This window comes from Telmatherina bonti, assembly GCF_933228915.1.
Source record: "Telmatherina bonti genome assembly, chromosome: 6".
Taxonomy (NCBI): domain Eukaryota; kingdom Metazoa; phylum Chordata; class Actinopteri; order Atheriniformes; family Telmatherinidae; genus Telmatherina; species Telmatherina bonti.
This window is the reverse complement of record NC_136624.1, coordinates 41,940,633-41,953,826: the sequence shown is the minus strand read 5'-3', so window position 1 is coordinate 41,953,826 and position 13,194 is coordinate 41,940,633. Positions and strand designations below refer to the sequence as shown.

Below are 13,194 nucleotides of genomic sequence, written 5' to 3'. Positions count from 1 at the left end.
GATCTGCAGTGCTTAATCTGTTATTTAATGTGCAAACATTTTTGTTGACCGAGTACCATGTATGGACATAATTACATAAGTTTTAAAATGAATAAATTCACCGCAGTGCCAAAAAATAATATAAAATAGGTTCCAATACGGCTGGCGCCATCTTTAGTAAGGGACAATAACCCCACCGGTATGGCATAAGTTTGTTCAAACAAATTGCATGTATATGTCGTCAATATTTAGATTGTTAATTAAAGTGGTCAGCAGCACAGGACACAGTTTACAGGGTTACATGTGTAAATATGATATCTGTATGTGCGCTGCGGTGTGGGATGATGATGGAGCGGGAATGCGCCGCCATGTTTACTTTGGGCGACGCTGCCTCCATTTTCCTCCGCTGGTCCAGAAGATGGCAGCTTCCAGGCAGGCATGAGAGGAAACTCTTCTCCTAATAGCGAATGAATTTGGATTATTGCCACAAGATCGGAGCACATACCCGTTTTTTGCATCAACTGCATCTTATCAAGTGAGTGTAATTGTTTGGGATGTGTGCTTTTATCGGTTTGTTATGTTTTGTTGCAGCAAAGCGCGCGGCCATGTTGAGGCAGGCCGACAGTCGACAAGATGGCTGCTTCCAGAGACGGCATGAAACCAAATAACGCCAAGTTTTTGTTGTTTTCCTGCATCTAGCTGTACTTTTACACTTCTGCTGCAAATATACCTGTCTCAGCTACATCCTGCGTATCAAGATTACGTGAGGTTACGTGAAATTTAATTGTGAAATTAGGGTTAGGGTTTTGACAGATGCTAGCGCGAAGCTAACGCGGCTAGCCGGAGCTAGCCGTTAGCATCTCGGCTAAAATCTGCCAAATCTTTTCATGGGTGTTTCAGTATCTGTTCCATTTCAGTTAAGGGTCTTTTTTCCCCACAATATAGAAGCTGTTTACGTAAGCTTTGTGTATGTTTAAAATATAAATAACTACGTTAAAATGGCAGCAGGGAATGCTAATCCTGCTAGCTACAATATGGCGACTCCCAGAGAGGCATGAAAATAGCTTTGCTAACTATTAAGTTATTTTCATAAAATCTTTGCTGCCGCAGAGTTGCTCAGCTTGTGGGATCGTCTCTCAGTGAGTTTAGTTTTTCATTGGTACTGCGTTTCCTTCTTGCTGCGGCTGATTTCATGTATATTTAGCTACTTAATTCGCTTCCGCCATTTTTCAGGCTAACGCTAGCTTTAGCGGGTCAGTTGTTGCAAGATGGCGGCTTCCAGGGTTTCAATTCAATGCTTTCAAACAACTTTTTAAAAAAAACTCTGATGATGAAAAAATAACGAAGACTTTCTAGGAAAATGTTCGCGGCCCGTTCGACGTTCAGCGGTGAAACCAGAGAGTGTCTCCAGAGGAGTTAAGCGTTAAGGCTGGGACTGAATGCATCTTTGTTGTTTTCTAAGGCTAACGGCTAGCTGGTTAGCCTTAAAGGCTAACGGCTAGCTAGCTAGCCTTAAATGCTAATCGCTAGCTGGCTATCTTTAAATGCTAACCGCTAGCTGGCTATCTTTAAATGCTAACCGCTAGCTGGCTAGCTTTAAGGCTAATGGCTAGCAGGCTAGTCGTAAAGGCTAACCGCTAGCTGGTTAAATGGCCAATCGCTAGCTAGCTGGCTAGCCTTAAAGCGTAAACGCTAGCTAGTTAGCCATTAGTTGGTGAGCCTTAAAGGCTAACTGCTTGCCGGTTAGCCTTAAAGGCTAACTGCTTGCCGGTTAGCCTTAAAGGCTAACTGCTTGCCGGTTAGCCTTAAAGGCTAACTGCTTGCCGGTTAGCCTTAAAGGCTAACTGCTTGCCGGTTAGCCTTAAAGGCTAACTGCTAGCCGGTTAGCCTTTAGCTGGTTGACCGTAAACAGGTCTAATGATTGAGGACTGTGTGCGCGCTCAGTTTTGTGGCGTTTCCTTTATACATTTTGCACCATAAACTATAATATTGTAAATGATAACGGTCTTTTCTTGTTTCCCCGGTAGAAGTCATGTCTGCCCCTGGCTCCGCGGTGTCTGGGAGTACGGCGTCGGTTCTGCAGCCGCGATGGAAACGGGTCCTCGGATGGTCCGGTCCGGTTCCCCGGCCCAGACATGGACACAGAGCCGTGGCTATAAAAGAACTTATGGTTGTTTTTGGCGGTGGTAACGAAGGGATTGTTGATGAGTTACATGTATACAACACTGGTAAGTGTGGTTGTAGAACTTTTTTCTTTGAAGGGAGTTTGTAATATTGCAAGTTTTAAAAAAGCTGTAGATGATTTTGGGGATTCCTGTAGCTGTTTTTGCGGGGATTCCTGTAGCTGATTCGTCCAGCTGATCATGCATCGCGAGCCAGGCCTTAGCAGGCCAACCAGACGTGTTTGTGGCGCCCCCTGCAGGACAAGGCGTGTCACTGCAGGGGAAAAAGGCGGGCTAAAATAAAATGGATGCTGCTGCTGGTTGGTTTCAGCTCATCCTCTGCCCCAGTTTCCTGCTCACAAACCAACAACAAACTCTGCGATGTTATGTTTATTCTCCTCTGTAACCGTGTGTGTCTGGATCATCCCTATTAAGCTGTTGCTGTTTTAATTAATACATGTCTGTTTACTCTAAAGACATTTAAATGAAAAATTGACAATGGTGGGTTTGTTTTTATCCATTTCTAGCAACAAACCAGTGGTTTATCCCAGCAGTTCGTGGTGATATTCCTCCAGGTTGTGCTGCATATGGCTTTGTGTGTGATGGGACACGGCTACTGGTGTTTGGTGGAATGGTGGAGTATGGAAAGTACAGCAATGATCTTTATGAACTGCAGGTAATCAATGAGGAGTAATTCTATGTTTTTTCTTTAGTTAAAGCTGCAGAAAGCTTCAGACTGAATTCTTTCTAAGGGGCCATTTGTAAGCCAATTATTTTAGAAGTATTTGCTTATTCGAATAGTTACTGCAGCTTATGCATGCATTAAAATGGGATGAGGCTTGCTCCTGTTCATATTAAAGCTATTTTACTGCCAGATCAGTGCTACCTGCTTGTTTTTCATGCATATTTTTGTGGCTGCATTTAGTCCTGTGTCGGATGTAGAAAAGTGTTAGTGTAACTTCTTCGTTTCTGCAGTCACACAAACAAACCCGTTTAATCAAATCTAGCTGAAACATTAAAGGCCTGATTTTAAGGACGACAGTGGTTTGTAGATAGGTGACTGAATGATTGAAGTAAAGTCAAGCTTACATAGAAACTTATTACATTCCTCAGTTCTGTAAAAATGTTGTCAAAGTAACAACATTTCTTCCTGTTACACATTGATTATCTATGCCTTCCTCTGAGTTGTGGTTTCTGTGACAGGCCAGCAGGTGGGAATGGAAAAAGTTAAAAGCAAAGAATCCGAAGAACGGCCCCCCTCCTTGTCCCCGTCTCGGCCACAGCTTTTCATTGGTTGGCAACAAATGCTACCTGTTTGGTGGGCTGGCCAATGACAGTGAAGACCCAAAAAACAACATTCCCAGGTAAAGATACTGAGCTAGTCGCCTGACACACAACTTCATTCTACTACACACACTGAAGCGTCTTTTCTCAGATACCTGAACGACTTGTACACCCTGGAGCTTCGTCCCGGCTCCACTGTGGTCGGATGGGATATTCCGATCACATATGGCGTCCTGCCTCCTCCGCGCGAGAGCCACACCGCTGTGGTGTACACAGAAAAGACCAGCAGGAAATCCCGCTTGATAATCTATGGAGGAATGAGCGGTTGTCGTCTCGGAGATCTGTGGACACTGGATATTGGTAGGTTGTCTGTGCATGGCTACGCTTGATATTTAACCCGATAAGAGATAATCTAGGAAGTGAATATTTGGTATAAAATGTAAGTAGATTGATTAATGCTCTGCCTCCAGACACCCTGACATGGAATAAACCATCAGTAAGCGGCACAGCGCCACTTCCACGAAGTCTTCACTCTGCGACCACAATCACAAACAAGTGAGTCCACCTGCACCTTTTAACCTCTTGTGGAAGCGTGGGTTTGACGGCATGTTTTTCGTCGTGCAGGATGTACGTCTTTGGAGGATGGGTTCCTTTGGTCATGGATGATGTAAAAGTGGCCACGCACGAGAAGGAGTGGAAATGCACGAACACCCTGGCCTGCCTAAACCTTGGTTAGTGTCAGAATAAAGAGGTGTGAGTAAAGCAGGCTGATCAGGACTCAACTTTTATGTGCTATATCTGCAGACACCATGTGCTGGGAAACGGTGCTGATGGATACGCTTGAAGATAACATCCCCAGGGCCCGTGCCGGCCATTGCGCTGTCGCCATCAATTCCAGGCTCTATGTTTGGAGTGGCCGTGATGGTTATCGTAAAGCGTGGAACAACCAGGTCTGCTGTAAAGACCTGTGGTACCTGGAGACAGGTTGGTCACATGAGTGATCGTTGAGCTTTATCAGCTCAAAATGTCTCGTTGTTCCTCTAATGTGGTCGCTTTTCCTGCCGCAGAGCGCCCTCATGCTCCTGCCAGGGTGCAGCTCGTACGTGCCAACACCAACTCCCTGGAGGTGAGCTGGGGGGCTGTTTCCACCGCAGATACCTACCTGCTGCAGCTGCAGAAGTATGACATCCCTGCGACGCCTGCTGCCGCATCACCAGCGATGAGTGCAACTCCATCCCAGCCCGTTAACTCTCCAAAGAGCCCCGCGCCGGCTGCTGCAGCTCCTTCTCCACAGAGCTTACCACAGACAGGTATGTCCCAGGTGCTTCCCTCTGCTGCGACACCACCAAGCTGCAGAAAAACGCACCGTTTAAGTTTTGGCCTCCTTTGTTTTGCAGCTGTTCTAAAGGTTGCAGCTCAGCAGTCGGCCACCGGCACATCTGTTGTCACCGTTCGCCCCAGCCAGCCAGGGAAGTCCCCTGTCACGGTGACATCACTTCCTGCAGGCGTTCGAATGGTCGTGCCGGCTCAGACCACGCAGGGATCGGTAGGAGGCCTTCCACTAAACATTTACCTGTGTTCACGATGTGCACCGGTCCAATCGTGTCTGTCTCTCTGCGTAGCCGATTGGAAGCAGCCCTCAGATGAGCGGCATGGCGGCTTTAGCTGCTGCAGCCGCAGCGACGCAGAAGATCCCGCCCTCCTCTGCAGGCACCGTTCTCAATGTTCCTGCAGGCGCCACCATTCTCAAAACAGTTGCTGTTTCTCCTGGCACAACGACGGTCAAAGTGGCTTCTCCAGTCATGGTAATGTCCCACCAAACCTCCTGGCGTCCAGCAGCACGCGTTCTGATGCTTATTAAGATCCTTATGTGCTTGCAGGTCAGCAACCCGGCCACCCGCATGCTGAAGACGGCCGCTGCCCAGGTGGGCACTGCAACGGCGTCCTCGCCCACCACCACCAGACCCATCATCACCGTGCACAAGTCTGGCGCAGTTACGGTGGCTCAGCAGGCCCAGGTGGTCACCACCGTGGTGGGAGGAGTCACCAAGACCATCACACTGGTCAAGAGTCCCCTCACCATGGGCGGCAGCGGCACTCTGGTAAGAAAATCATGACGTGGCTCAGCGTTACTGAAAGCTGGACAGAAAAACAGCGTTTGTTGGCGACACAAGAATGCTGTAAGTCATGGAGCTTCATCTTGTTCTGTGGCGCCACACCACACGATCATGCAGTTAGAGGAGTGATCTTATGAGGCCGACGTGACCGTTGGAGATGTCCGTCAGTTAGGGCAGCTTTGCCTCTTAGAGCCACGAGTCCAGCCATCCCACTGACCTTCCTGTGCTGGCTGATGCTTACTGGTGACGCATGAACTTGAGTCTCTCTCTTATGTCAGCAGATCTCCAACCTTGGCAAGATGATGTCTGTGGTGCAAACCAAGCCAGTGCAGACATCTGCCGTCACAGGCCAGGCTTCCACTAACCCTCTCACACAGATCATACAGGTCAGATATCTGCATGAGTGGTAGCTGAAAACTCCTGAGACTGGTCCCGCGTGGCGTTCCTCAGACGGCTTACGTAGCGTGCGCCTCTCTTCCCAGACAAAGGGCCCCCTCCCCGCTGGCACTATTCTCAAGCTGGTGACTTCTGCAGATGGAAAACCAACAACGATCATCACAACTTCCCAGGCAGGAGGCACAGGAAACAAGCCGACAATCCTCAACATCAGTGGCGTGTCGCCCACCACCACCAAGCAGGGCACCACCATCATTAAGACCATCCCCATGTCGGCCATCATGACCCAACCTGGAGCTACAGGTGGGGACTCGCCCAATGACAGATGTGAGAAACGTTGACAATGATCTCCGTGGCGTTGGGTCGGTTAATCAAAGTGTTGTTTTCTCTGCAGGCGTGACGAGCAGCGCAGGCATGAAAACACCGATAACAATCCTTACAACAAAGGTGATGACCACTGGAACACCTGGGAAGATTATCACTGCGGTGCCCAAACTCGCCACCGCAGCCGGCCAGCAGGGACTGACGCAGGTAGCAACTTAACAGCCAATCAGATTTGTTCAGTCTTTCCTCTGCAGCTTTGAAGAGATAATGTTTGTGTTTCCAGGTGGTTCTGAAGGGAGCTCCTGGACAACCGGGCACTATTTTGCGCACTGTGCCCATGAGCACGGTGGGTGGTGTTCGTCTTGTTACTCCAGTGACGGTGTCTGCAGTTAAACCTACTGTCACCACTCTGGTTGTCAAGGGGACTACTGGTAAGAAGAACTGGTCCTATGACTGGTTTTGATAGGAGACTAACTGTGTTTTTTAAACTTGATGGAATTTTCTCCATTTTAATCTCCTCTTCCAGGTGTCACCACCCTGGGCACGGTTTCTGGCACAGTTACCACCAGCTTGGCGGGAGCCGCTGGGGACAATGCCAACGCCTCTCTGGTGACCCCCATCACCACCCTGGGAACCATCGCCACCCTGTCCAGTCAGGTCATCAGTCCCACTGCCATCACTGTGTCGGCTTCCCAAACTAGCCTGACTTCTACTTCTGCACTGCCCTCCTCGGCCATCACCATGCAGGTAAGGCCTCACCACGGCTTACGCCGCCCTCTCAGGCCTTTTCAGCTGGAACCGTCAGGTGAGCGCTGAAAAACGGCTGCGTAGGCAACGCGGCGCTTCTTATGCTTGTAACCACGCTGTAGGCAGAAACATTTAAATCCTCTTACTCTTGTGCCTCACTGCACCATCTGAAGATCTTCAAAATGCTCTGACTTTCTTCAGAACCAGCCGACCCAGGTGACTCTGATCACGACTCCCAGTGGTGTCGAGGCTCAACCGGTGCAGGATCTCCCCGTATCCATCCTGGCCTCGCCGACCTCCGAACAGCCCAGCTCCACCGAGGCTGGAGCAGCTGGAGACGGTTCTGGGACTGTAACTCTGGTCTGCTCCAACCCGCCCTGCGAGACCCACGAAACGGGAACCACCAACACCGCCACCACCTCGTCTGCTACCATTGGAGGCCAGGTGTGCTCCAACCCGCCCTGCGAGACCCACGAAACAGGAACCACCAACACCGCCACCACTTCGTCTGCTACCATTGGAGGCCAGGTGTGCTCCAACCCGCCCTGCGAGACCCACGAAACGGGAACCACCAACACCGCCACCACCTCGTCTGCTACCATTGGAGGCCAGGTGTGCTCCAACCCGCCCTGCGAGACCCACGAAACGGGAACCACCAACACCGCCACCACCTCGTCTGCTACCATTGGAGGCCAGGTGTGCTCCAACCCGCCCTGCGAGACCCACGAAACGGGAACCACCAACACCGCCACCACCTCGTCTGCTACCATTGGAGGCCAGGTGTGCTCCAACCCGCCCTGCGAGACCCACGAAACAGGAACCACCAACACCGCCACCACCTCGTCTGCTACCATTGGAGGCCAGGTGTGCTCCAACCCGCCCTGCGAGACCCACGAAACGGGGACAACAAACACTGCTACATCAGCACCCCCCAAAATGGGAGGAGTCCAGCAGGTGTGCTCCAACCCGCCCTGTGAGACCCACGTGACTGGGACCACCAACACGTCCACCCAGGCTTCCTCCAACATGGGCGCAGAGCAGACGGGAACCGTGCAGAGCTCCTGCTCCAACACACCCTGCGAAACCCACGAGACGGGGACCACCAACACTCCGTCCACCGCCACGTCCAGCATGGGGGGCGAGCAGACCGGCGTGGCAGCAGGCCTTGTCCAGCGGGTCTGCTCCAACCCGCCCTGCGAGACCCACGAGACTGGGACCACCAACACCGCCACCACTGCGACCTGCAGCATGGAGACGGGAGAAGGTGAGCCTAATTAGTTTTTTACTTGCCTGACACGCCGCCTGACACGCCGCCTTTTGTCTTTTAGCCGCCCAGCAGACAGAAGAAGGAGCAGAAGGCACAGAGGCGGCCCCCACCACGGCATCAGCCGCCGCCGCCGCCACCCAAGGCAGGGCCATCACGACCGTCACCCAGTCCACCCCCGCCCCTGGACCCTCCGTACCGGTAAGAACTCGTCGCAGATGTTGCCGTTTAAGGCTGCATGAGATGCTTCGACACGCTAAGCCCGTTTTTTCTGATATGGATCTGCTGTGGTTTCCCTTCAGTCGATTTCCTCCATCACAGAGGGGGGGGGCACCGCCAGCAGCTCCACAGAGGAAGCCATGCAGACGGATGAGGCTGCGTCAGCAGAAGCGGTGCCGAGCGAGGAAGGAGCCGCAGCTATGGACACACAAGCCGAGGTGAAGAACGTCTGTCCTGCGCTGAGGAACCGTCCTGGTCATGCTGGGTTTTCTGAACCGAGCCGCTGTGTTTCTCCAGGGAGACGCAGAAGCTGCAGCCGCCCTGAACCTCCCTTCAGAGCTGATGTCTGAGGGCCAGGGAGCCGCGCTGATGGTGACGGGGCTGTCCGACGAGGAGCTGGCCGTCACGGCGGCTGCGGAGGCCGCCGCTCAGGCAGCAGCTACAGAAGAAGCCCAGGCTCTGGCCATCCAGGCCGTCCTCCAGGCCGCTCAGCAGGCTGTGATGAGTGAGTTTATCCCTGATTCTGGATCTGTTTGCAGGAGGAAGACACTTGGGTGAAATGGCAGGATAGCGCTGCAATCGTCTCACGTCTGAAACGTCGTCTTTTATTTGCAGATGAAGGAGATTCTGCTGGAGACGGCCAGCAGACCACCAACATCCCCATCATGCTGACCCAGCAGGAGCTGGCAGCGCTGGTCCAGCAGCAGCAGCAGCTGCAGGAGGCTCAAGCTGCCGTCCAGCAGGCCTCTGTCGACACAAACCTGCCCACTGAGGGTCTCGCCCCGGCGGACAGTCTCAACGACCCGTCTGTGGAAAGCAATGGACACAATGAGATGGCGGCCTCGGTGACCAGTGCCGTGGCGTCGCTCCTACCACGAACCACAGCTGAAAGTAAGTCTTTCTCTTCCTTTTCCGCTTTGTTTGGAAAGCTTTGCTCCCGGAACTCACCTGTGTGTTTTTGCTGACTCAGCTCTTGCACCATCAAGTACGTTCGCTCCATCCGTATCGGTGGCGAGTCCGGCCAAGCTGCAGGCCGCGGCCGCGCTTGCAGAGGTCGCCAATGGCATTGAGGGAGAGGTAAGGTGGAGCTGCTTGGCTCGCTTGGAGCGGAACAAACCCCTCTCCGGTGTTGATCTGTGGCGTTCTTCATGCTTGCAGAAGCAAGCCCCCCAGCCGACTCCAGTTAAACCTGTGGTGAAGAAGGAGAACCAGTGGTTCGACGTTGGGATTGTAAAAGTGACTAATATGGTGGTCACCCATTTCTACGTGCCAGCAGATGATTCTCAAGGAGACGTAAGCATCCACAGGGTGGCCGTTGGCGCGTTAGCCGCCGTCCGAGCGTCTTTAACCTGCCGTCTGTTTGGCAGGATGACTCCGGCGTCATGCCGGACTACAGCCAGATGAAGAAGATGGAGCTCCAGCCCGGCACGGCGTACAAGTTCCGTGTTGCTGGGATCAACGCTTGTGGACGCGGCGCTTTCTCCGAGATTTCTGCGTTTAAGACCTGCCTGCCAGGCTTCCCCGGGGCGCCTTGTGCGATTAAAATCAGCAAGGTAACCAATCCTGGAAGCTTTTCCATGTTCTGCTGCACATTGGACAGAAAAGGTCTGTAAAACGGGAGACGTGTCCGGGTTAACCCCAACCCTCTCTGCCCTCCCAGAGCCCAGATGGCGCCCACCTGACCTGGGAGCCACCCTCCGTGACATCAGGGAAGATCATCGAGTACTCGGTGTACCTGGCCATCCAGAGCAACCAGACGGCCGAGGCCAAGGCCTCCACCCCGGCCCAGCTCGCCTTCATGCGGGTGTATTGTGGACCCAACCCCTCCTGCTTGGTGCAGTCGTCCAGCCTCTCCAACGCCCACATCGACTACACCACAAAGCCAGCAATCATCTTCCGCATTGCCGCCCGCAACGAGAAGGGCTACGGTCCCGCCACGCAAGTCCGATGGCTGCAGGGTGGGCTCCTCGCTACAGAAAGGACATTTTGCCGCTCAGCTGCTTGCTGGCGGATAAATAAACACATTCTGTCTTTTTTTTTTTAATCATGTGCAGAATCTGGCAAAGATGGTGCTTCTGCAAAACCTGCCCCCAAGAGACCAGGCACCTCTCCTGATGCGTAAGTGTTCCTGCTTCAGCCGCTCGCGCCGACTGACACGCCGTCACTCATTCTGGCTTCCTGTCCTCCTGCAGGAAGACTAGCGGTCCGAAGAAAGCCAGGACGGACCAATGAGGTTGCCCAGAGACCCCTCCCAGCCTTTTGTCTTTGTTTTTCTCCTCCACTTGTCCTTTTATCAGAAAGACTGACCTTCCTCTTCCTCATCCTAATGTCACCGCCCCTCCCCGTCTCGGATCCAGAACGGCGGCAGAACAACCGAATGAAGCGGAGATGAAAGAATCTGAGACGTTTGTAGATAAAACCCTCGTCCTTCCTCGTTCTGTTGCTCCTAACATATTTTAGACAAACCTAGAAGCACATTATCTTTTCCAACCACACCCCCCTTTCATCCTTTTAGCACCTGTTTCTGGCTTGTTTCACGTAGTTGAACATTAAAGAGAAGCATTTCCATCTTTCACCACCTGGGAGCCAGCCTGAGCGAGATGTTTTTTTAATTCTGTGTTTTGTGACGTCTGGGGGACGTAGAGAGAGACTACATGAGACGTTGTACAGTGTTGGAACAAGGCGGTAGTTTAGATCGGGATGGAAACAAATGAAGCACTTGTCCTCAACAAATGAGGGCATCTTTTTGTTTTGGGGTTTTTTTTCTTGTTTTTTTTCCACCCAACTTTTTGGTCAGAAGAAATTTGCTTAATGGAGAACCGAGTGTGAACAGCCATCGTACGGGACTCCCGTCTCCCGGCAGCGCGGTCGGCCCCGAGACCAGGACTGATGGCCGGCGTGGACACCAGAGAACGACGGAGGAAGAGACTTGTAGGGAACGGATGACGGACTTTGCTAGGACAGAGACTTGCAGCACACATCTGAAAAAATAAAAAAAATATAAAATATTGTTAAACCATCCCAAAAAATTAGCAAGCAATGACGCAGATCTCTTGTGTAGTTTATTTTTGTATTTTTTAAGCTTTTTTTCTCCTTCCTCCTGTGTGTATGTGTACGTTGTTGCATTTTTTAAAAGAAAGTCCTTTTTTAACTGTTGTTCATCCCAGTTTGTGTTGATGGGAAGGCGATGGGGCTGTGTTGAGGATGCCGCTATATTTTTAAAAGAAATCTTCATTCAGTTGGTTGTACGTTCAGGTTAAGGGAGGCAGCGGAAGACTTTGTAGTAGTTCCACATGGAGCTGCAGAGGTGCTCGGACTGAAGGGAACCAGGGAGAGTGTTTTTATGTTGTTTACGACTCAGTTCTTGTGTTGCTTTGTTTGCCAAACGTGGAATCTTCCCGGGACGCGAAGAAACGTCGGATCTCTGTTCCTGCCGGCATCCCGATGTGTCCGCTGCGTGTTTCGCTCATGAATGTGGTCTCACCTTTCTTATTTCCTTTTAGAGTGGCAAATGATATGAGTAGACCTTTTTCCCTCCCTATTGCTGTATGTGAATCCATTGAATAAATTTTAATTTTCCCTTCAACGGCTCCGTATTTCAGACTGCAGGTGTGCACGCTGTGACTTGGGAAGGCGTTTGGCTTTGAATGGAGAAGACTTTGGGCAGAAAGCTTACAGACGGAGTAGACTCGCTTGTAAATCAGTTCCTTCCAGAGCAAGACTAAAAAAACAATCATCTTGGCCTTTTCTATAATTACCTGTAACAAACTGTTTTTACATGTTGGTCATCTCTTGATTGCCTTTTGTGTCTTTACTTATAAAAGAAACAGATATATATATATATATATATATAAATATATATAGTCTCCCTGATTGTTCTGATTTGCTTCACTGTAGGGTCTGAATCACCGCTAGGTTCGTTCCAGTCCAAACGTCGTACGGGGAGACGGTTTCTGGCCGGACACCAGTGTCTCTGTGGCGCCGATGGCTGAAGGAGCCCAGTTTCCGCTTGCCGTCTTTTCTCGGCTCGCGCCTTGGCATCCGTTTGTGATTTCTCCCGATTTCTTTCTCTCCATATGCATTCATCATTTTTGTGCGCGTCGGTGTGTCTGTTGAACAAAACTAGACATGCATGCAAAGCAGTGTATTTTAGTAGTGATGCCTTAAGTTAGACCATAAGCTGAAGGTTCTCTCAAAAAGAAAAAGAAAAAAAACAATGAGTTTGTTCCTCTCTCCATGTGGTATACAGTTGTGTCCTTTCCCTCCACAGTACCTTTGCTGGGTCACTATTTTTGCACCCTTGTTAGATAGGTCATCATCAGCAGTGCCGAGGTCTGGACTTTCCTCCCTCACTGGGACCAGTGCTCTTCTCAGCACTGGCAGGTTGTTCCCAACTTCTCGGCTGTTTGCAGGTTATCTGGAAATGTCCTGTATTTTCCAATGTGTGTTTTTTGTACTGTAGGGAGTAATGTATCTTTTATCATCAAAAGAAAAAATAAACATGTTAAACAGACATTTTGTCTCTTCTTTTCAACACAAACGGCCTCCAGCTGCTCTCAGAAATGTCCAGATGTGCCCAGGTCTGCATCCTGAAGCCCGACATCCTGCAGCTTGGAGACGCAGCGATACGGAAACCATGTCGTACTTGCCTCTGAACCTTTTTACCCGTGGCAGGAAAGTCATGCGGGGACAGAAAAATCTC

At 51.0% G+C, this 13,194-nt stretch overlaps 1 protein-coding gene across 4 annotated transcripts; it reads left to right on the top strand.

Moving 5' to 3' along the window:
- The first annotated feature begins 374 nt into the window (after nucleotides 1-374).
- hcfc1a (host cell factor C1a) lies at nucleotides 375-12,798 on the top strand. 4 transcript variants are annotated; one of them, XM_079242236.1, is made up of 28 exons: nucleotides 375-514; nucleotides 2,007-2,207; nucleotides 2,669-2,817; nucleotides 3,345-3,505; nucleotides 3,577-3,785; nucleotides 3,896-3,980; nucleotides 4,050-4,156; nucleotides 4,230-4,409; nucleotides 4,493-4,735; nucleotides 4,823-4,971; nucleotides 5,048-5,230; nucleotides 5,306-5,527; nucleotides 5,824-5,928; nucleotides 6,025-6,241; nucleotides 6,333-6,469; nucleotides 6,546-6,693; nucleotides 6,789-7,009; nucleotides 7,211-8,273; nucleotides 8,338-8,474; nucleotides 8,576-8,710; nucleotides 8,790-8,997; nucleotides 9,108-9,383; nucleotides 9,463-9,569; nucleotides 9,651-9,785; nucleotides 9,860-10,045; nucleotides 10,153-10,450; nucleotides 10,547-10,610; nucleotides 10,685-12,798. In XM_079242236.1, the coding sequence occupies exons 2-28, from the start codon at nucleotides 2,012-2,014 to the stop codon at nucleotides 10,722-10,724; spliced, it is 5,361 nt and encodes a 1,786-aa protein (XP_079098362.1). In that variant the 5' UTR covers nucleotides 375-514; nucleotides 2,007-2,011; the 3' UTR covers nucleotides 10,725-12,798. The 4 variants fall into 4 exon arrangements, with proteins under 4 accessions (XP_079098362.1, XP_079098361.1, XP_079098360.1 ...); XM_079242235.1 differs by having other exon boundaries at nucleotides 5,821-5,928; XM_079242234.1 differs by having other exon boundaries at nucleotides 4,493-4,971.
- The last annotated feature ends 396 nt before the right edge of the window (nucleotides 12,799-13,194 follow it).